At 33.8% G+C, this 22,684-nt stretch overlaps 1 protein-coding gene across 1 annotated transcript in view; it reads right to left on the minus strand.

The window, feature by feature from the left end:
- Window positions 1-21,145, minus strand: part of LOC133332887 (nuclear pore complex protein Nup154) — a 73,959-nt gene extending 52,814 nt beyond the window's left edge. The window contains exons 1-6 of the mRNA XM_061541255.1: window positions 21,107-21,145; window positions 20,896-21,055; window positions 20,769-20,845; window positions 20,556-20,712; window positions 11,904-12,208; window positions 11,678-11,850 (exon numbers count right to left, since the gene is read on the minus strand). Of these exons, the coding sequence (XP_061397239.1) occupies window positions 11,678-11,850; window positions 11,904-12,208; window positions 20,556-20,712; window positions 20,769-20,845; window positions 20,896-21,055 (872 nt within the window). The 5' untranslated portion in view covers window positions 21,107-21,145. The remainder of the gene's footprint in view (window positions 1-11,677; window positions 11,851-11,903; window positions 12,209-20,555; window positions 20,713-20,768; window positions 20,846-20,895; window positions 21,056-21,106) is intronic.
- Window positions 21,146-22,684: the final 1,539 nt, after the last annotated feature.

Here is a 22,684-nt window from a genome sequence, read left to right on the forward strand (position 1 = left end):
GGACACGACGTCGTGCGCGCACCCTACGTTGTAACTAACACAACGTTCGATTATTCCAATTTCCCGACTTTTTTATGTTTTTCTCAACATTTTTTCGTAAAAACCTTCCCAATGCAATCACAAACAGCCGAAGGAAAACGTGAGTGAAATCGGTACAGTCAATACACAATGCAAACATTTTTTACATCTATAAAAATACATTTGAGAAACCATAAAAGCAAACATAAGTTAAACACAAACAGCATGTAATGCGGAATTGCCTCCCCAATATAAGAAAATGTTCAATAATAACTTCGTGATTTGTTGGCGTATTTGTAATCGTATATAGCGAAATACTAACATCATTGAACTATATTGAATATATTGATAGACGTTTTCGTTTTTACTAAAACATAAAACAACATATGTCTATGTATTGTGCATTTTTTCTCAAAAATATCCCTGCTGTTGTTTCCTATTAACCCTTTCAGTGTCAAAAAAAATTTTGTCGGAATAAAAATCTAAAATTTTGTACTTAAAATCATATAAAGGCAAAAAAAAAAATTGCAAAGAAAGAGAGAATTTTTAAATGTCGAATATATTCGACAAAAACACTGAAAGGGTTAAGGACACGATCATGTTTCGGTCTGTGGCCCACATGGGATATGTGTTGTATTTATAAGTGCAAAACAATTTGTTCCATTATTGTGCGTTTTTAAGCAACCTTGTCCGATTTATTTGCCTTTAATTCGGTATTCCGCATAGGGTATACAACTTTCCTCATAATTGCCGGTATAATTTTTGGTATAGGCTCCACATAGTGAAATCGCTTAATTTTTACTTTACCATGTCTTACTATGTTTTATTTAAGAAAAATTTCACAACCTATACATACCATGCAAATTGCTTCACATAACATAACTTATATTTTCAAAATAATAAATATAGATTTTATGGAAAACGTGAGCAAATAATGATAGCGATAAATCTTACTCTCTCTTTTCGGTTTCTTACTAAATATAAATTTATTTTCATATACATACAATAGTTTTTTTCAAGGCAATGACAATCCAATTGATTGTAGAAAATTAACATATTTTGAGAATTTTCAATATTTTCAGAATTTCAGGCGCCAACGAAACGAACTTCTCATTGGGGTCGTATCGCTGGTAACGTAAGAACTTCGAAATGTCACAAGAGACATTTGGGTTTGAAAGGTTTTTTGTAAAGAAGCTATTAATAGCTTCTGGGGAGAATATCCCAACAAAAAACTAAGGGAACTGATGAGGATCAGTGGCGAGATCCGAAACTATAGTCTTCCCTGCCTTACCCCTCGGCGGACAATGCCATACATTCCCCACTAATAAATAGTTGTTTTTTATAAAAACAACAAACTGGGATTAAGCCTGACTATTTTGCAAAAACAAAATACAAATGGTATCCCAAATAACCCGCCAAACACTACTTTTCAAAAAATGACAATTACTTAAAGATATTATACGCTGCCAAGTTTTCACCCAAAATATGTCCAAGAAGAACTACGAAGAGGTGAAATCATAAAGGATCGATATAAAATGTGTGGTAATGCTAATATATTTCAAAATATATTTTGCAACATTTTCGCGGATTTTCCTCAAAATGTTCTTTCATTAAAACATTTCCACTTCAATTACAGACTACTAACAGAAACTTTAAGTCAAATCGGTCCAGCCGTTTCTTTAAAATAATTTTTGCAAGATTTTCGCGCTTTTTCCTACAAATTTTTTCGTAAAATCCTTAAAACTGTAATTACCGACAACTGAAAGAAATTTTGAGTCAAATCGGTCCAGCCGATCTCAATTGATGAATTTTTTATACATTTTTATACATTTTTTGGCATCTTTTATATATATACATATATATATATATAGATTTAAATTAATTTTAGTTCAATTTGATAACTTATTTTTTTTCTTTTTGTGTTTGACTCCCACCCGCTATTCACGAAAACAGTTTATGTATGAATTGGTGTCGGAATACTTAACGCCCATTAAGCACCCAATCTCGAATCGGGCAAAACCCAAAGAAACTATATAGAGCGCCATCTGTTGGGTGAACTTAAAATTAAACAGAAACACTTCTAACGCACCATAGAGCATATACATAAAGTTTGGACAAAATCGGTGCAGTGGTTCTTGAGTTACGGTGCAAAATCACAAAAAAGTAAATGTTGCGACATCTATCGGATGAACTTCAAACAACACAGAAACACTCCTCACGTCCCATAGAGCCTGTACATAAAATTTGGGGATAAAGATACAACAAATTAACCCAGATATGCCGATGGTACTACATGTAGTACAGATCTTATTTTAAAAATGCTGTGTTTACTGTTTGTTGATTTCAATAATGATTCATTGGGACATCGAACCGATAACCACCAAACCGTTATCGATTAAAAATTGACCGGTTTACACTGTCCGACTATACTCAAGTTATGCCATGTTCTGACGGGCATTCGAACAACGTAGTTCGCTCTCAGAATTAGGTACATAAATTAACCCGTTCATACAACACTATTCTTAATTCATGTCATTAGAGTTTTTTTTATTTCAAACTTTTTGTTTCTTGTTTTACATCAAAATGTTAACATACTTGCGTGAATCACATATGGATCTAAATAGAAAAAATAATTCTCTTTCTCCTGACTATAGTATGAACCTATAGCTATTTACTTTTAATTCATGTTTTCCATATTTTTCGCAAATATTGTTGCTATGAATAAATTTTTATATTTTCTCAATTCAAATGTGACATTTCAAAAATTGGAGAATTTTTGTTTGGGTTTCCCCACATTTGTTTCTCGTTTTTTACTCTAATTAGAACAAAAGGGAAAGAAATGCATATTGCATTATGTAGATTACAAAATTTACTTCCTTCTGCATATATAAAAACTAGACAATTCGTTACTTTTCATTCATCATTTTCAATTTTACTGAAAAAGTTTGAAAATTTCATAAATATTTTCAAACTGTCAAAATTAATTTATTTTCGATAAATACTCTCAAATGTTAGGGATGGGACAAAATTCTTGGTTATTCAGAGAGTGATTCGAATTGAACAACGTAAAAAAGTCTGTGTTCGCTCAGAAAATTTTGTATGGGGAACCAAGTAATTACTTCATAATTAGGGGTCGAACAATGAATGAGCGAACGACGCTCGTCTGTACATGGCATTAATGAGTCCAAAGAGAACACTATTATCGACATCGACAGAAGAAATTGTGGGTACACCGAAAAAAAATTAACCTACCAAAAAATGTCAGTTAATAGCAACCAACAAGACGTATTTTCTTGGAACAAATTGTGTGAGGTATAGGATGATAAGTTACGAGATGTGGCAAAGAAAGATGACATAAATACGCTACGGTCTGAAATAGAGGAACTTAAACAAGAAAATGAGACGTTAAAAAATGATATCAAAATTTTGTCTAAACGTCTAGAAGTAATAGATCGTAAATCTCGCTCCTCGAGCATCATTGTAAACGGTTTACCCTTTACTAATATGCATACAGGAAAAAATACATTCTTGGATATCTGTAAGAGGGAGCTAAATGTTGATGTCAAAATACATCAATGCAGAATTATATCGTCTAGTAAATCGTTCATATTCACACTAGACTCCTTTAGCCAAGTGCAATAAATTTTATCTGTTAAAGGCAAACTAAGTGAACGTCGAATATATATTCACAAAGATTACACTTACGAGGAACAAAGCATTCGATACAACTTGAGACAACTGGTGAAAGCTATTTCAAATAGAAGTGAATTGAAAGTCCGAATCGCTGAATTCTGCGTATATATCAACTATAAAAAATATACGTGGGTTGACGGTAAAATAATAATAATTTCTTTCTTTTTGAAACACAGTTTGTTCGTAATAAACAGTATATTTTCAAATCACTCTTCCAAAATTTCTGCATTCAATGGATTGATGCTGTTAAAGTATATAGTGCTGGTCGCGCCCGAGGTGGCTGCCTTTATGGTTTCAAGAAAGATATACGTGAATAGTTAAACCTTAAATTCATTCACATTTACGAGTACACTGTATTATCTGCAACTTTGAATGGTCATATATTTCATTTTATTACATCATACATCAATTGTACAAGCTGGAAACGTGATTTGAGAGTTTCTTACAAAATTTTAGACCCACAAACTTTTGTGTAGTTGGCGATTTTAATGCGCGTATTGGAGAAGAGCAAGTGTTAGATTCAAACATATGTCGCGGTTTGCCTAGCTTGAAGAAATTTAGAAATTCTAAATTTTTTCCCTTCTAATTTTTTTTCTCCCTTGGGAGAATGTTGGTGGTATTGTAGTGAATTGCAGAATTGATGGTGATGAAAACGGAGAATACAGTTTCTGTTGAGTTACGGGTATCTCAGTAATAGATTATTGTTTCTGTTCGGAAAATTTGGTAGGCTACATCAATAACTTTCGAATTGCAGCTGAACCCTTTTCTGATCATATGCCACTATGTATTGATATCAAGATTTCTTCTTACTCAACTCATAATAGAAATCCCAAAAATGTACGTCAAGGACTTTACTGGAAGGACCATGTTAGCGATCAGTACAAACAGAACCTTAACTCCCTGTTTACAAACCAAATATACACGAATCACTCTGATGATTTAGTTAATATTGTTACGAATATAACTTTAGATTTAAGTTAATTTAGATGAATTCCGTTAATTTAAGAATTTGAATTGTAACGTAAATTTCTACTACGCAGTTTATTCGAATAACTTCACAACAACAACTACTGTATAGATTTTTCTACCTCCTTCCATTTCCTCTTTCATTTTATATTTTGTTATTGACGTACAATTCTTGTTAAACGTCATCATTGATGATCGCTAAATTCCTCTTTCTTTGTTACTCCCTCGCCTGTATATGTGTTGTTGTTATTGTTCACTCAATGTTAGTTTGTATGTGTTTGTTGCATTGGTAATCTAGGTGTTACCAGATCGTCTAGAAACTTCTGTAGCGACAGGCAAGGCTCATATAAATAGGGGAAATGGCGAGGCAGTTAGTCAGTTGTGAATCAGATCGCGAATTGAAACAGTCAAGTAACGTAAAGCTGTAAAGTAACGTGCAAAGTAAAGTTGTGTCAATAAAATCTTTGTAATAATAGTAATCAGAAAGAACCCGCGTTTTATTTAGTACGAACTGTATTGGGAAATAAAACAACGTCTACACGGGATTATCCATCCAGAGAAAATACCGCCCTGTGCCGAAGCAATAATATGGGTACCAATGAAAGGAGATTGTGGAGCCGAGAAGTTGTGGGTGGTGGAACCAGCAGAAAACATAAACAGTAACATCCTAATAGCGAATGCCCTGGTGAAAAGCAACAAGGACGGATTGATTCCTGTTAGAGTTTTGAACCTGTCAAACAAGCAAGAGCAAATTTGCCAATTTTCCGATGTTGGACAATGCACACCAGCTGAAGCTGTAATTAATTTGGAAACTAGCACCGAAAAGCCAGCAGCCATGGAGAAGAAGCACCTCGACGGCTACATAAAAGAGTGGACACACCAATTATCACCTTCCGAGAGGAACAAGGCTAAGCAGCTATTATGGAAATATGCCTCTACCGTTGCGTTGACAAAAGAGCACCAAGGAAGAACATCAGTGGTGAAGCATGAAATCCATACAGCAGACGCGAGACCCATTAAACAGCCTCCAAGAAGTGTTCCCCTGGCAAAAAGAGACGAGGTCCAGAAGCTGATAAGTGAAATTGAAAAGAGTGGTGTAATAGAGCCATCGTCAAGTCCATGGTGCTCCCCAGTGGTCTTGGTCAAGAAGAAAGACGGAAGCACCCGATTTTGTGTGGACTACCGAAAGTTGAATGATGTCACCAAGAAAGACAGCTATCCGCTCCCAAGAATCGACGACACATTGGACACATTAGCCGGGACGTCATGGTTCTCCACCCTCGACCTGCAGAGTGGGTACTGGCAAGTAGAGATCGCCGAGAAAGATAAAGAGAAAACAGCGTTTGACGTTAATGGGGGTCTCTGGCAGTTCAATGTCATGCCATTCGGACTCTTCAGCGCCCCGGCTACATTTGAAAGGCTGATGGAGCGTGTGTTAAAAGGGCTGCAGTGGAAGTCGTGCATCATATACCTGGATGACATCATAGTCATGGGACGCAACTTCGACGAACACATCAAGAACTTAAGGGATGTTCTACAGCAGCTTTCGTCTTCAGGCCTCAAGTTAAACCCAAAGAAGTGCAGTCTCTTCCAACGAGAGGTGAAGTTCCTGGGGCACCACGTGACGCCGGAGGGCATATCGACGGATAAGGAGAAAATTCAAGCCGTCAGAGATTGGCCGCAGCCCCGAAATCTCCATGAGCTGCGAAGCTTTCTGGGTCTCTGCACCTACTACCGTCGATTTGTCCCAAATTTTGCCAACATCGCCGCCAGTCTACACCGCTTGACGCAAAAAGACCAGAGGTTTCAGTGGGGCAAGGACCAAGAAGAGGCATTCAGAAAGCTCAAAGACCTGCTATGCAGAGCCCCCATTTTGGCATAGTGCGTGCGGCATCGGTGGCGTCCATTCCCAGGAAATCGACGGACAGGAAAAAGTCATCGGGTACTACAGCCGGACATTGTCGAAGCCTGAGAGGAATTACTGTGTGACGAGGAGAGAGCTGCTTGCTGTCCTTGAGAGCGTTAAACACTACCACAAATACTTATATGGCCAGAATTTCCTGCTGAGGACCGACCACGCTGCTCCCCAATGGTTGCTGCAGTTTAAGAATCCGGAAGGTCAACTAGCACGTTGGATCGAGATGCTCCAGAGTTATGACTTCAGAATCGAGCACAGAAAAGGCGGAAAACACGGTAATGCTGATGCCCTGTCTCGTCGGCCATGCAAGGTAGAATGCAGGCATTGCTCAAAGGCTGAGTGTAAAGAGAATATCGTTGATGTCCAACTATCGTAGTTTGACTCGGGTGAAGATTGGTCGACGGAACAACGAGGGGATCCCATTCTGGGCAAAATAATTTCGGCCATAGAAACGGGCAAGCGACCTAGTCGCAAAGAAATTGCCTCCGAAAGCCCTCTTTTAAAATCCTATTGGGCCCAGTGGGACAGTCTATTTATAATAGATGGTTGTCTATATCGCAAATGGGAAAGTGAGGACGGTAAATCTCACTGGAACTTGATCGTCGTCCCAGACTCCAAAATAAGAGATGTCTTGTCGGAGTTTCACGATGGGCCCAGTGGGGGACATCTTGGCATAGCAAAGACCGCTGAAAAGGTAAAGCAGAGATTCTACTGGGTCGGCTGTCAAAAATCCATTGCCGACTGGATCGCCAATTGTGAAAGGTGCATAAGAGCTAAAGGTCCAACACGGAATAGTCGAGGCTACATGCAGCAGTATAATTCAGGAGCCCCTTTTGAAAGAATCGCAATGGATGTAGCTGGACCGTTCCCAATAAGCGACTCTGGGAACCGGTATGTCTTAGTGGTCATGGATTACTTCAGCAAATGGCCAGAGGTTTATGCTATCCCAAATCAAGAAGCCAGGAAAATTGTGGATGTGTTCAGCAAAAATTGGATTTGTCGCTATGGTGTTCCGATCAAGGTAGGAATTTTGAATCAGCGATCTTCAAGGAAATGTGTGACTCCTACGGAATCAAGAAAACCAGAACGACGCCCATACATCCACAATCAGATGGCATGGTGGAAAGATTCAATCGCACCCTGGAAGAACATCTACGGAAAGTGGTGGACAGTGGCCAACGAGACTGGGATGAGCATATTCCAAAGTTTTTACTGGCTTATAGATCGGCCATTCATGATTCCACATCCCGGACGCCAGCCAAAGTTCTGTTCGGAAATGAATTAAAGCTACCTGGCGATTTGATATTCGGTGCTACCCCAAACGACGATGTGAACCAAGATGAAGACAGTCAAAACTCTTTTAGTAAAGTCCACGATGCAGTTCGCCATCGAATAAAAAAGGTTAGCAACCGCATGAAGGCAAGGTACGATCGAGCGGCAAATACCGATGGGTTTCAAGAAGGGCAACTAGTATTATTGTTCAATCCACAACGAAAGAAAGGACTATGCCCCAAATTGCAAACGCACTGGGAAGGACCCTACAAGATTGTCACGAAAATAAATGGCGTCGTTTATCGCATCCAGAGGAGCGACAGTCCCAGGTCGAAGATGAAAGTTGTACATTTGGAGCGGCTAACCCCCTACGGCACGGGAACTGTGCCTATTCGGGGCGAACAGGCTTAAGCGGGGGGCAATGTTACGAATATAACTTTAGATTTAAGTTAATTTAGATGAATTCCGTTAATTTAAGAATTTGAATTGTAACGTAAATTTCTACTACGCAGTTTATTTGAATAACTTCACAACAACAACTACTGTATAGATTTTTCTACCTCCTTCCATTTCCTCTTTCATTTTCTATTTTGTTATTGACGTACAATTCTTGTTAAAAGTCATTCCTCTTTCTTTGTTACTCCCTCGCCTGTATATGTGTTGTTGTTATTGTTCACTCAATGTAAGTTTGTATGTGTTTGTTGCATTGGTAATCTAGGTGTTACCAGATCGTCTAGAAACTTCTGTAGCGACAGGCAAGGCTCATATAAATAGGGGAAATGGCGAGGCAGTTAGTCAGTTGTGAATCAGATTGCGAATTGAAACAGTCAAGTAACGTAAAGCTGTAAAGTAACGTGCAAAGTAAAGTTGTGTCAATAAAATCATTGTAATAATCGTAATCAGAAAGAACCCGCGTTTTATTTAGTACGAACTGTATTGGGAAATAAAACAACGTCTACACGGGATTAAGTAAAATCCAAGAACGTAACAATATGATAACTTACAATATAAAGTCAGCCACTATTAAAAATTCCAAGAAAATATTCGAACCTTGACAAAAATGGTTTGACTGGCAATTCTTTCGCCTAAGATCCGTCATGCGTAAATATTTAAAGGATTATCAAAGGCACCATTGTACGGTAAACAAAATACGTTACTATTCATCAAGATCAATGTTTCTTAAAGTATGTAAAAATAAAAAGTTAGATTACTACAACCATAACTTAAAAAAATAAGATTATGTTACGTGTAGTAAAGATTGGTGAAACCTTTCCAACTCTTTAAAAACCACGCTGGTATAGTAAGAGGTGATCTACGTGCGGAAGATTTTCTACTACACTTCGGTCCAATGTTATTGGAAAACGAGGATTCTCATATTAGTTGGTGTGTACCTTATTTTATTGATCCTATTCTGGATTCCCCGTTTGAAATCTGCGAAATTAAAAATTTTTTATACAAACTTAAAGCGAATAAATCACCTAGTGAAGATGGAGTACCATACGAGTTCTACAAATATGCCCCTAACAATGTACATCAGTTCATATTAAGGTTATTTAATAAAATCTTCCTGAAATACCAATGTGTTTCAAAACATCAGTTCTCATTCCCTTATTTAAAGGTGTCGTCTCCAATTATAGAGGTTTGTCGCTAATAAATACAATATGCAAAATATTTTGCAATATCTTACTTAATCGATTAACTAGTTGGGTTAACCGCTACAACATTCTTAATGAATTTCAAGCCGGGTTTAGACAGAATTATTCTACCATTGACATCATCTTTAATCTAGTTAACATAGTAACGCTCAATCATATTAAACACAAACATACATAAAAATTTTTTGTTGACTTCTCATCCGCTTTTGATTTTATACCGAGAAATAGTTTTTTTTACAAACTTTCCTGCATGGGATTATCATCTAAAACAATTCGAATTTTACATTTATTGTACGAAAATTCTGAAAGCAAGATTTGGGACGTCATTTCCAACTCAATCAGGTGTTAGACAAGGTTGTTTACTTAGTCCACTATTGTTTTCTTTGTATTTAAATGATCTGCCAAATATTCTCCCTGGAAATACAAGTATTAAAATATTACTATATGCGGACGATATTGTTTTATTATCAAAACTCTCATCATGAACTACAAGATAAGATTAATGTGATAAGATCATATTGTCTAAAGTGGAGTCATTTCGGTGATAAGATAATTGAAGTGTTAAATTCTTACAAATATTTTGGCGTGGACTTAAACTACAATGTTATACACATCACAAATTTGGGGGTATAAGAAATACGAAGAGTTTGAAAAATTGATTAGTTTTTTCATAAAGAGAATTCTATTTTTACCAGAAAATACTCCGACATATATGCTTCACATAGAGACTGGATGGAATACATTGTTTACAAAATCATTACAACTACATTTCGATTATATTAATAAAATTTTACGCTTTAGTCCGCAAAGATTACCGCGTATATTAACCGAAAAGATTATGAATTTAAACATCAGTTGGGCTGCAGAATGGTCTAATCTTTGTTCTTCCCTTCAATATTATTCCCCGGTAGATACTGTTCCTATTTATCGATATTCTAAAAAAATAATAGAATTACTAATTTTTAAAGAACATCAAAATTTCGGGCTTTCAGCGATAAACTCACAGCATCCCGATCTGTACTGTCAATTGAATTACGAAGTAATGCCCATAAAATCAGCCCAACTTTCCTCGCGTACGACTAGTCTAATCTGTAAATCTAGAGGCGGTATGTTGGACTTAAATGCAAGATGTTTCAGAAATTAAAACGATTTAAACTCCACTATGTGCAACTTGAATGCACCAGAACACTTTACATTTCATCGGCATTTGCCCTACGTATAGGGAATATAGGATTACATATTTTAATAAGGCTGTTTCGTCGTTAGACGAAGTTTGTGGGATCTTAAATAGCTCCGATTTTAAATCATTGTATAAATATCTTGAATGCTCTATTAAGTACAGATATTTAATTTTAAATGAATATAATATTTGAAAACAAATGCAACCAATTGTATAACTATATTCGATAACATTATTGTAAAATATTTTTTAATATAGATTATTGTAGCTCAAATGGCTTTGTAAAATGTGTTGATAATTTTAATCTATTAATAAATAATAATAACAATGATCCATTGGGAATTTAAAGGGACAATCTTGAATTATTGCATTAATGAATTATTGTATTAACAAAGTGGTATGACATGCAGCACCACTTTGTTAATACAATCCTGCAATAATTCAAGATTGTCCCTTTAAATTCCCCATGAAAAATCTCAACAACAACAAGATATAGAACATTTATATATATATATATATATATATACAACCATTCGTGAAATATTAATTCGTTGCGGTGCCAATTCTAAGTCCTTTAGATGGATAATTTCGTAGGAGTCGTAGTCTTAAAATTAACACGATACCAAATAAATTATTCTAAAATAACACCTATAATATATCGATTAAAATCAAGACCAAATAATTCAAGATTGTCCCTTTAAATTCCCCATGAAAAATCTCAACAACAACAAGATATAGAACATTTATATATATATATATATATATACAACCATTCGTGAAATATTAATTCGTTGCGGTGCCAATTCTAAGTCCTTTAGATGGATAATTTCGTAGGAGTCGTAGTCTTAAAATTAACACGATACCAAATAAATTATTCTAAAATAACACCTATAATATATCGATTAAAATCAAGACCAAATCTTACACTAACATATAATATACTAAAATATATAATATATATATGTAAATACTTACTTAATAATATTGCTAGCACTTTGTGCGATTTCAATTTGAGTCACCTTTGTCAAACGTCGCATTGAATTAAAATCTTGGCCCATGTCCCATACTTCAATACAACCTTTTTCTGTTAAAACATAAAGCATATTTCGAGTTTTGTCGGTAGCCAAGCGGGCAATGGGATCAATTTCCTTTAAAAAACATTTAATAGTATTTATTATAACGTTTATAGATTTATACATACCGAAAATACTTTAAGGAAACTGGGAACTATGTACGAAACAATACCCTGAGAGTGGTTAATCTTTTTGCAGCGTTTTCCAAACCAGCTTGACTCAGCTTGATAATATATTTCATACAAACATCCATCTCTTCCACCGAGAAAAATTCGACCATTTTCCGTGCCCAATACGACGTTAATGGAAACATTGTCTGTGCTTAGAACAAATATAGGTTTGCTCATTAACTGCATTTCCTCGAATGTGGCTGTATTTTGAATACTGCGTATTGGGGACGAAATTGTTTTTGTTGTGTCTCCAAATGTAACCCCTGAAAATATTGGAATTTGTTTACAATTTTTTACAATTTTAGGTTTACAGTAGGAGTTGTTGCCAATTTGAATAGATTTTACAAAATTTTATTTTTTTTTCTTCTGAAAATGACTAATCGGAATTAATTTGCTAACACGGAGTTGTTTTTTGTAAATATTTTTTAATATCAACGGCATTTTAATTAACTTTCAAAGTGTGCTAATTAGGCGTTCCTTGGGCAAAGATGATTAGAATTGTCCATAGAATCATCTTAGGGGCTGGATTTAATCGAATTTTTCGGCTCTATACAAATTGGCCCGCCCTAATATATTCATATATACGAGGACGGTTCGAAAACTTCTTAGCCTATCACAAAAAGCGCGATAAATTTTTCGCATCCGCAATATTATTTACAATGGAAAAATTAGAAATGCATTAGAATGCGATTGATAGACTGACTGACTTAACGATCCATCAACGCCCAGACGAAACGGCCGAAGCTAGAATCTTGAAATTTTAGGTGATTGTCACTCTTGGTCCTAAGGTGTCAGATAAGGCTGGGTTTTTGGAAATTTGTACTAGAACGGTACGAGAAGTACTAAAAAGTATTAAATATGGTATAATTTTATTTGAAGCTAGAACTCTGAAATTTGGATTGAGGGTCACTGAGTGTAGAATAGATGTAGCAAAGTGTAGAATAGATGTAGCAAAGGGTTTTTTGGAAATTCGAATTATAAGTATCCGAAAAGTACTGAAATGTACTAAAGTTGCTACAATTTCGTAGCATGTGAACGAATTCAGCTAAAAACTTTAAATTTGGAATGCAAATTAAGGTTGAGAATTATTGTCGATATAAGGAGCTGGCTTTGGAAGTGTGTACTTATGTTTAGGAAAAGTATTATATGGTACTATATTCGGTACAAATTTAATTTGGAGGTACAAATCGCGTTGAAATCCTGAAAATTTAAATTACTTAAATTTCCTTATGTGTACGAAAAGTACTTAATCGTACTATTATTGGTACAATTTGGATTTGGGTCAACCGCGTTTGGTTGAACCGGTTGAGGTGGAATTTTGAAATTTGACGTTCGGATCACTTTTGGTTTTGGATTGGGCTTTGTGAAAAGTTTTGGAAATTCGTACTAATGTTTACTAAATAATGGTACAAAATTTGGATTTGGTTGAACCGATAGAGCTGGAATATTGAAATTTGAAGTGGGACTGTAAAGTTTTGGAAATTCGAACTATAGTTTACTAAATTTGGGCTTTGTAGAAAGTTTTGGAAATTCGTACTAATGTTTACTTAATTTGGTACAAATTAAATTTTGGGTGAACCAATACAGCTGGAAGCCTGAACGAAGCTTATTTTGGTGTTAAATCTTATCAAATTACATTTCCCTTATCATTAGGCGTAGGTCCACACAACTTATAGGCGGTTTACGACCTCTAATTTGTGGTTTGGGAATAACGGGACACCGTTTTTGTACCCATATGACCACTAATTGAGACAATTTAAGTCCCTTTGCAATTTCCAAGTTAGAACAGCTTTACTCAAGCTTTACCCAAGACCCGAATGACCTCTTCAGTGGTTATTAAATATTTCTTTATGATTTATTATTATTAGGTATTTATTAATTTGTGTTCAAAACTTTGCACAATTTTTTAGTAAACGGGATTTAAATGATGCCTCTGAAAGTAGATCATCATATAAAATATTAGTGCATGATGACATATTTCAAAGTTTGATATCGAAAGATTTTTGGCCTGCTAGAGCGTTTGTTAAAGAATTTCTAGAAACATCAGATAATTTAGCTCATTTACCTCAGAGATCTGAACCAGTATCAAAAAACTAGATAACCTATTTACCATTTGCTATCAGAATGTAATGGGGTTAAACACTAAATTAACTCGTTTATTTACTGATAGCATTGGTTTTGAATTTAGCATTATTGCGATTACTGAGACTTGGCTCAAAACGTCTATGTTAAATAGTGAAATTATGTGTTCAAAATATCAAATATTTAGAAAAGATCGTACTGGTAAAAAAGGTGGCGGTGTCCTTATTGCAGTTGATGCCAAATTTTCCACTAATTTAATTAAATTAAATTGTTTTTCTGACATAGAATTTATCTGCATATCAATTGAATTGGGTAAATTTAAACTATTCGTTACGTGCTCATATATACCTCCTTCATCACATCTTGATATTTATAATCAGCATTTAGCAGCACTAGACTCAATTATTAATATTATGAATGATTCCGATATAATTCTAGTTCTTGGTGATTTTAATACGCCATCTGTAAAGTGGCTCTCATTGCCAGACTCAGAAAGTTTAACGCCGTTGACATCTGAAGCAAATGTAAACCAATATACATTTGATATTGTTAATCGATTTTGTGAAATTAATCTCCTTCAAATAAATAATATTTTAAATTGTAATGATAGAATCCTTGATCTAGTATTTGTAAATTTTACACAATTTTTTTAAATTAATTCGAATTCCTGCTATATGTACTCCAGAAGATAATCATCATCCAACATTATATATAACCATGAGCCATAATTCTACAATTAACGAAAGTTCATGTGACTCATTTAAAAATATTCTTAACTATAAAAAAGCAAATAATTTTTACGCTAATAATTTTACGCTAATTATTCTGTTGCTAGGTCCAAATATACCATAGAGTCCGTAGATTGTATAATAATTACCTCAACAAGATCAAAAATAATTTTAAAACTAATCCGAAGTCATTTTATGAGTTTGTTAACTTAAAAAGAAAAGTCTCCTCAAACCCCACAATTTTGAAATGCATTGAAATAAGGAGTTTGTAAAAAACTCTGAAATAGCATAATGTTTTGCAAATTTTTTCGCCTCTACTTATTCATCTGCAGTTTGTCCAAATATAAGCTCATATCCTTATGAGCTATCCAAAATAGATCAAATATATATGCCTTTTTTACAAAGTCAAGATGTTGCTAAAAATTTACATACTCTAAAACCAATTAAACTTCCAGGTCCAGATTGTATACCTAGCATAATTCTCAAATATTGTTCTGACACTTTAGCAACACCTCCTACGTTGCTATTTAATCATTCCTTAAATTTTGGTTATTTTCCCACTATATGGAAGAAATCTTTATCAAAATTAAGTGATATCCCAAAATTGTTTGAAAAATTAATTACTGCTGTTATTTCTCACAAAATTAAATCCATTTTAAGTCCATATCCACATGGCTTTCGTAGTGGTCTTTCAACTATAACAAATCTTATAGAGTTTACTTCAATTGTAATAAAGGGATTTGTTCAGCGAAATCAAACTGATACCGTTTATACAGATTTTAGTAAAGCTTTTGATAGGGTTAACCATGAACTCTTATTATATAAATTAGATAATATGGGTTTCAGTATAAACTTAGTCAAATGGATATCATCTTACTTACAAAATAGATCACAGCTAGTTTTGTTTGAAGGATGTCTCTCAAAATCGATTAACGTACCTTCAGGTGTTCCACAAGGAAGTCACCTCGGGCCGGTTCTTTTTCTATTGTTTAGAAATGATTTGCCAACTACTGTAGTAAATTCTAAATTGTTAATGTATGCAGATGATGTCAAGTTATTCATGACCCATAATTCTGAGAAACAAGCCAATTTACTCCAAAATGATTTAAATAACCTTTTTTCAGTGGTGCAGATTAAATTGTATGGATTTAAATTTAAACAAATGTAAATATGTGTTTTTCTAGAAATTCTTCATTGATGAGGCAATACGATGTTAACGGTTCGGTTTTATCAACAACAAGATCAACATTCGTGGATCTTGGTATTTTAATGGATCCAAAGTTAAACTTTAACAATCATGTTATTTCTATGGTAAATAAAGCATTTGGTGTATTATGTTTTATAAAACGGTGGGCCAAAGAATTCTCGGATCCTTATATAACAAAACAACTATACACGTCTCTTGTTAGACCTATATTAGAATATGGTTCTGTTGTATGGGAACCTCAATATGCAATATATTCCGATAAAATCGAATCAGTGCAGAAACAATTCTTACTTTTTGCACTGAGAGGTTTACATTGGAATAGTGATTTTGTGTTGCCTTCTTACACTAGCAGGTTAAAATTAATTCGGTTACCTACATTAAAAAGTAGACGTATTATGTTGAACACTATGATGGTACTAAAAATATTAAATGGTAATATACCCTCTGATTTCCTAATTTCATCTATTAGAAATGTTCCTTTTCGATCTAGTAGATATTATCAACTATTATATGTAGATTTTCATCGCACAAATTATTCTATGGGAGATCCACTCATTAAATTTTGTATTGATTTTAATTCTGTAGATTTTAGCAAGAATGTTGAACTTATAAAATCTAATATAATTGTATTTCTAAATGTGTAGTGCAACTTAATAATAAACTGGCTGTTGGAGTAGATTCTGTAGCTGGTTTTCTATTCCCTTCTCACATTCCACCATGATGCGGATTATGGTCGGCAGGGGTGGGAAAGTGAGGCGTGGGAACGTTCGAAAAGAAAAAAAAAACTTATATTTACTTAAAAAAAACTAATGAAAATCAAAAAAAGATTAAAAACTGATTTTACATTCCTCTTCTGCAAATTATTCAATAAATTCTGACGTGCAAAAGTGAGTACATTGGAGTTGATTTCGTTATCTTTATTTTTTTCTTAGACATTTAAGAGTTGGAGTTTTAAATTTTGGTTGTTTTGTTAAGTACAAAATACTAAATAAAATACAACCAAAATTTTTTAATTTGATTTTTTAGTTTTATGTTTATAACGTAAAAAGTGTCAAAAATCTAAACATGTACTCGTTTCTGCCCGAATCGAATCAGTCAATCCCAACAAAAGAAATGCAGTACTTCTACCCTTTCTAAAGCCACACTGAGCGTTAGTATGCATATTGTTGTAATTTAATTATGTAATTTCGAACCATATTAAATAACTTTTTTTAAATAAAAACTTAAAACCATTTTAAGTAAAACTTGTGGAGTAGTTCATGTATTGTTGGTTATGATATAATTAAGTGATATACTGTTAATTTTAAGCTTTTGGAGTAGTCCATGTAAAGAAGTTTTTGGAATCGATCATGGCTCTTTGGGCTAGGTTCTTGTTTATGAAATAAATTGAAATTGAAAATTGGAAAAAATATAGCCGATATGGCCGAATTTGCCCCACTTTAAAATGACGAATCTACCCCGAAGGTACTTTCTATACATATATATATATCGTTAGCTAAAATGCAAAAAGGCGTAACTAACAAAAAATTCTAAAAACATTATATTTTTAATTATATTTATAAGAATATACATTATAATTAACGACTTTTTAATAATATTGCCTTCAAATATGAAAAGTTTAATACACGAAATACTTACGAAATGGAATGGAAATATTACAAAAACATCTGTAAAAATATAAACAACCGTGCATCTAAATAAGCTTATTAGCTAGAAATTTCAAACTTTGCGACAGTTATTTATGTTGATATTCGATACCTATGGATTAAAGCAAGTAATGTACAATGAGATCTTCATACCCCAGTCTCCCCTACTCATTTTTTCATTAAACACCTATAATCGTATTAAAAAATTGTTTCACTAAAGACTTTTCATTTTTTTTCTTTGTTTTTTAATTCAAATCTTTTTTTACAACAATTTATTTCTCTCAAACAAATGATTTAATTATGTTTCACATACGAAAATAGAGCGCGTCATATTCGGAAAAAATCATATAATACTTACATATCGTTTTGACACATTGAAATGTCCGTATGTTTCATACGACGAGTTCGAATTTCATATGTAAATAAAGTGAAAAATATCAATAAACATGTAAAGTAAAAAACTTTCTTGGTTTGTTCCCGTACTGCAAGAATCTACTAGATTTTACTGTTTTCATCGATATCATAAAAGAAAATTCGTTATCGTAGTAAAAAATAGTATATTCTTGCAGTAAGGGAACAGACCAATTGTGTAAAGCACCCTTTTGCCCCTTCTGTCGACCATTCGAACAACCAGTCAGTGTGACCAGATAGAAAAAAATGCCGCTAAATCTGTCTTAAAATAATTCTAAAAAAATAAATTTTAATGCCAAAAAAAACACTAAAGTTTAAAACGTGTTTTATACCCTCCACCATAAATTGGAAATCATAGCCGTATAATATAGTTCAAATGGAGTTGAAAACTTCATAGCAAATAAATAGCAGTAAAGCTTTGGTGGAAATTTTTAGAACATATCAATCATTTGCTGCAAAACCGATTTTTGAATTGTTTGTTATCGGTTTGTTTTTACAAATTATTTTTGGCATATTTTTTGTTGTAATAAATTGCCGAATTAAAGAAGGTATCCGCACATTTTTAAATTTGCCTAGCTTAACATCAAATTTGGTATCAAACTCAATGAAAAATGGCTCTGATGCCACATTAATCACTACTTAAATGGTTACTATTGTTACATGTGTAAATGTGTAGTCATACAAGTTTTTTACAAAAAGTTTAAAATTTTAAGAAAATTTTATTTTTTTTCTCTTCTATAATAAGCATCCTATAGCTATATATATAATTTTATGTTGTTTTTAAAACATTTTTATGTTTTCTCAATTCATATGTCACATATCAAAAAACTTGAATATTTTATTCGACATTCGTTTCTTGTTTTATACATTAAATACTACTGAATGTAAAGAAGTAGAACGAAAAGAAAATAAGTAGAAAACTAAATTTACTTCCTCTTTTATACTATATACTTTCAATTATAATTTTTTCTGAAAAAAATTGTAAATTTTTGTTTTTACATGAAATGAAACAGAAAGGAAAAATGGATTTTACAATAAGAAAATGAAATATTTGGACACATTTTATAATTTTTAAAATTTATTCCTTGATTATGTTTAGCTCGCTATGAGTTATGGACTCGACGTATTTGTGTAATACGGCCATACAAAACATTTCGCCATAGTGGGGAAGTTGAATATTTTTGACCCCATATTTTGAAAATTAACCCTTTCAATACATTTTATAAATATACATTTTATTAATTTTTAATGTGTACAAAAGAAATAGAATTGTGACGGAATAAAAATAACTGAATTTACGACTCATAATGCGATTGGACAATAATCATATCTTTGCAACAATGAAACCCCAGTCAATCTCACAGATACACAAAGGGGTTCATCGGCATGATGTATAGTGTATGTGACCCTTTAGGGATAGGAATAATTGCTTTGTTGTTTAGAGCAGTATCGGGCGAACCACCGCACGCGTGCTCTCTCGCGAAAGTAAATTTCACTACCCAGCAGTCCTCAGGCCATTACAATTTAATAGCCATCCGAATGTATACTAGTATGTCAATAGGAAAAATGAAATAACGGCGGTTAATAGCATACAACTAGGATCCGATTCAGATGAATCGTATAGCTATTGCATTGTGAAACAAACTCCATACTAGAAATGAAGAACAAAATATAATAAAATGTTGTCATCGTACTTGCGTCTGAATTAGATGGCTTTGTATTGCACCTGATTGTTAATATAGTTTCGTTATTTGGTTTTGCAGCTGGTGTTGCACCGTTACTCATTTCTTGATGAATTTTAGTTCTTTCAATTCTTTTGAAGTAAAATTGCATTTTCTAAGTTGGTTTTGAAGGTGAAAGATGTAACGTTGTGCTAATAAAAAATAAAATAATATTAAAATATTAAATTCAAAAGTATAGTAAGTGCTGTGTATGTGGAAATTGTAAGTGCTGGGTGTTGTTCCTTTTTTTTCTGTTTTTATTTCAAAAGCTGTCTGATAATATTAATACCCATCCGACCTTCGTTTACAATGTTGGTGGAGTCGAACGCATCTTACATTCGCTTACATTGTCGGTCGATTTCGGACCCATATGACGGCACACAAAGACAATGCCATCGCTGTGTAATTGTAAGTTGAAATTGTATACAGTCTTCGGATGGATCGCTGCTACATTATAATTGGTCTCAGTTGGAAGATGCATGGGCAAAAAAATCAGCTGGGTATTCTCTTACACACACACACACAATTGAACCAACTGAAAAACCATTGACACACACACACACACAAACAAAAATGCGTGAGATCCGAATTTTTTACGCTCTGCCAGTGTCTAGTTTAGAGAGTGATTCGAGTTTCCGTGCGTAGAAAAATCGGTGTTCGCTCAGAAGTCTGTATTGCTTCTGATTATAAGCGTAGGAAAATTAACTGTTATATTGCGAATTTGCATGCTAGTAAAACATGGTATAAGTATCGTCGTAACATTTTTATGGCTTTTGCATAGAATTAATTAAACTATAAACATGCAACTTACTTACCGAGCACAATAACTTCTATAGGAGTTGTTAAAATCAATAGATATTTCACGTCACTTATAAATACTCCTGCTTTTGGCTTAACCAAACCAACACTAACGATTAAATGGCTAAGTCCATCATAATAAGCAACATCACGCGTTTGTTCATATGTCCAAATCTAAAATTATTTCATTATTTAATTATTCAATTTCACAATTGTATAGTCTTATTTACATAAATTTCAGAATCAATGGTTAGCCATGCCCTTCCTATTTCCGGGAACAACCCCATCATGCAATGACACTTAATATCTGAAAGGACAAATTTATTATTTGGCTTAATATATATGTTTGTTAGTTACGTTTAAAATGCTCCAGAATTTCCGGCGGAATTGGAATCTTGTTAATGGTTTGTATTTGATTTAACTGTTTGTGTCCCATTGTAAGATTTGAAAGATTTTGGTAGTCATAATCATTCAGACCGCTTGCAGTTGCCATTACATGTTGATTAATTCCTGTCATCTACGATATAAACAAATTAACATACATCAAGGAAAATAAGTATATTTATACCTCTAAAAGTCCGGGAGTAGACAAATCTATTGAATCATATTTTTCGAACATATTGCCCGCAACGTCTAGCAACTCCAACTGAAGATTTGTACTCATTTCTACAAATTGATTTTTGACAAATAAACAATTAACTACAAAACTGTGCTAATATTAAACCTCTGCAATTTGTTGAATTAAAAGAACACAACAAACACTTTAGTAGGTTAAGACTCGCGCGTTTTTGACAGATGTAGCGAGCTGATTACCAAATACCTGATATTTTCGTTAATAATTGTTAGTAACCAGTTGTATTGGTGATTTGCTCACGAACTGTCTTCTTCTTCCGACATATGTTACCACATGTCAATTCCACCATAATTATCACAGAAAGTATCTTTTGAAAAAGTGGCACACTATTTTGCTACAAATTAACATGGAATCTGATGAACTTATATAGGGCGGTACATACAAATTTTAAAATTGGACAAAAGCTAAGGCTTTTGTTCAAATATTTCAATATTTGAGAGGATTTTTGGCCCACCATTTTGTATACGGGAGCTATACCTACATCTTAACCGATTCTCAACAATTTGGATAGGCTAAACAAATGAGACGTACTAAATTGCATCGTATTCGGATAATTAATGTTACCTCTAAGCACAATAACAATTCCCTGTACCACAGAATGTAAAAATTCTAAGACAATTTCAATAACCCCAATTGAAAAACGGACCACATGAATTATTCCTTTTTAAATATCTTCGTGTAAGAGCATTTTAAAACAAAGTGGAAAAATGTAGGAAGAAGTTGAACAAAATTTCAAAAAGTGGCACATTTGGTATCAAAATAAAAAAGTGGCAACGCCGAAAAAGTAGCATGAGACACTAAGTCTATGTTGCCGCTTTCACGGGTATAATGTTATTTCTGGGGTATTCTTGCAGATTAGATTTATTGCGATTGCCCAGATTTAAATAAAATTCAATAAATAAAATCTAACCAACCGCATCTCTGTGCGATGGTTGTTGACCGCCAGCAAAAAGAAAATGAACCGGATATACCGGCCGCCAGATAAAATGATGGGTTTCGATGTTGCCACCGGAAATTGTAGTTAGTGGAGACGGACCGCAAAATACAACCTTGGGAGGGTTTGTAGGTTGGCTAAGTGGGGTAGAGATGAATGAATAATAAATGACGCAAACCAAAGAAAACAAAAAAAGAGGGAAAATCGTGCGTCTTTAGAAGGTTATAAAAGGGACCGAAAGAAAAGAAATATTTCAATTCTAAACCGTGTGTGCTTTATAACCTTCCACGACAAAGACGAAAAAGCGACCAAAAACCGAAAGAACCAAAGGGTTACAAAAAAAAAAAACAAATTTTTTTTTAATTTTCAATTTCAATTTTATTTGTATGTGTGTGTGTGCGGGAATTTGTTTATCTCTACGTAAGTGGCAATCTTAACAATAACGTATGTGGACGTAGAATTAACAATGTTTTTTTATGTTTTTATATTTTGTTAGAAATCCGAAGGCACACTGCGCAAAATTTGATGTCTGGCCTCCATATCCAATTGCTTAAAAGGGGGCCAGTAAAAATTATCTG

The sequence above is a fragment of the Musca vetustissima genome, unplaced genomic scaffold, assembly GCF_032173495.1.
Source record: "Musca vetustissima isolate MV318-11 ecotype Yass unplaced genomic scaffold, APGP_CSIRO_Mvet_v1 utg6462, whole genome shotgun sequence".
Lineage (NCBI taxonomy): Eukaryota > Metazoa > Arthropoda > Insecta > Diptera > Muscidae > Musca > Musca vetustissima.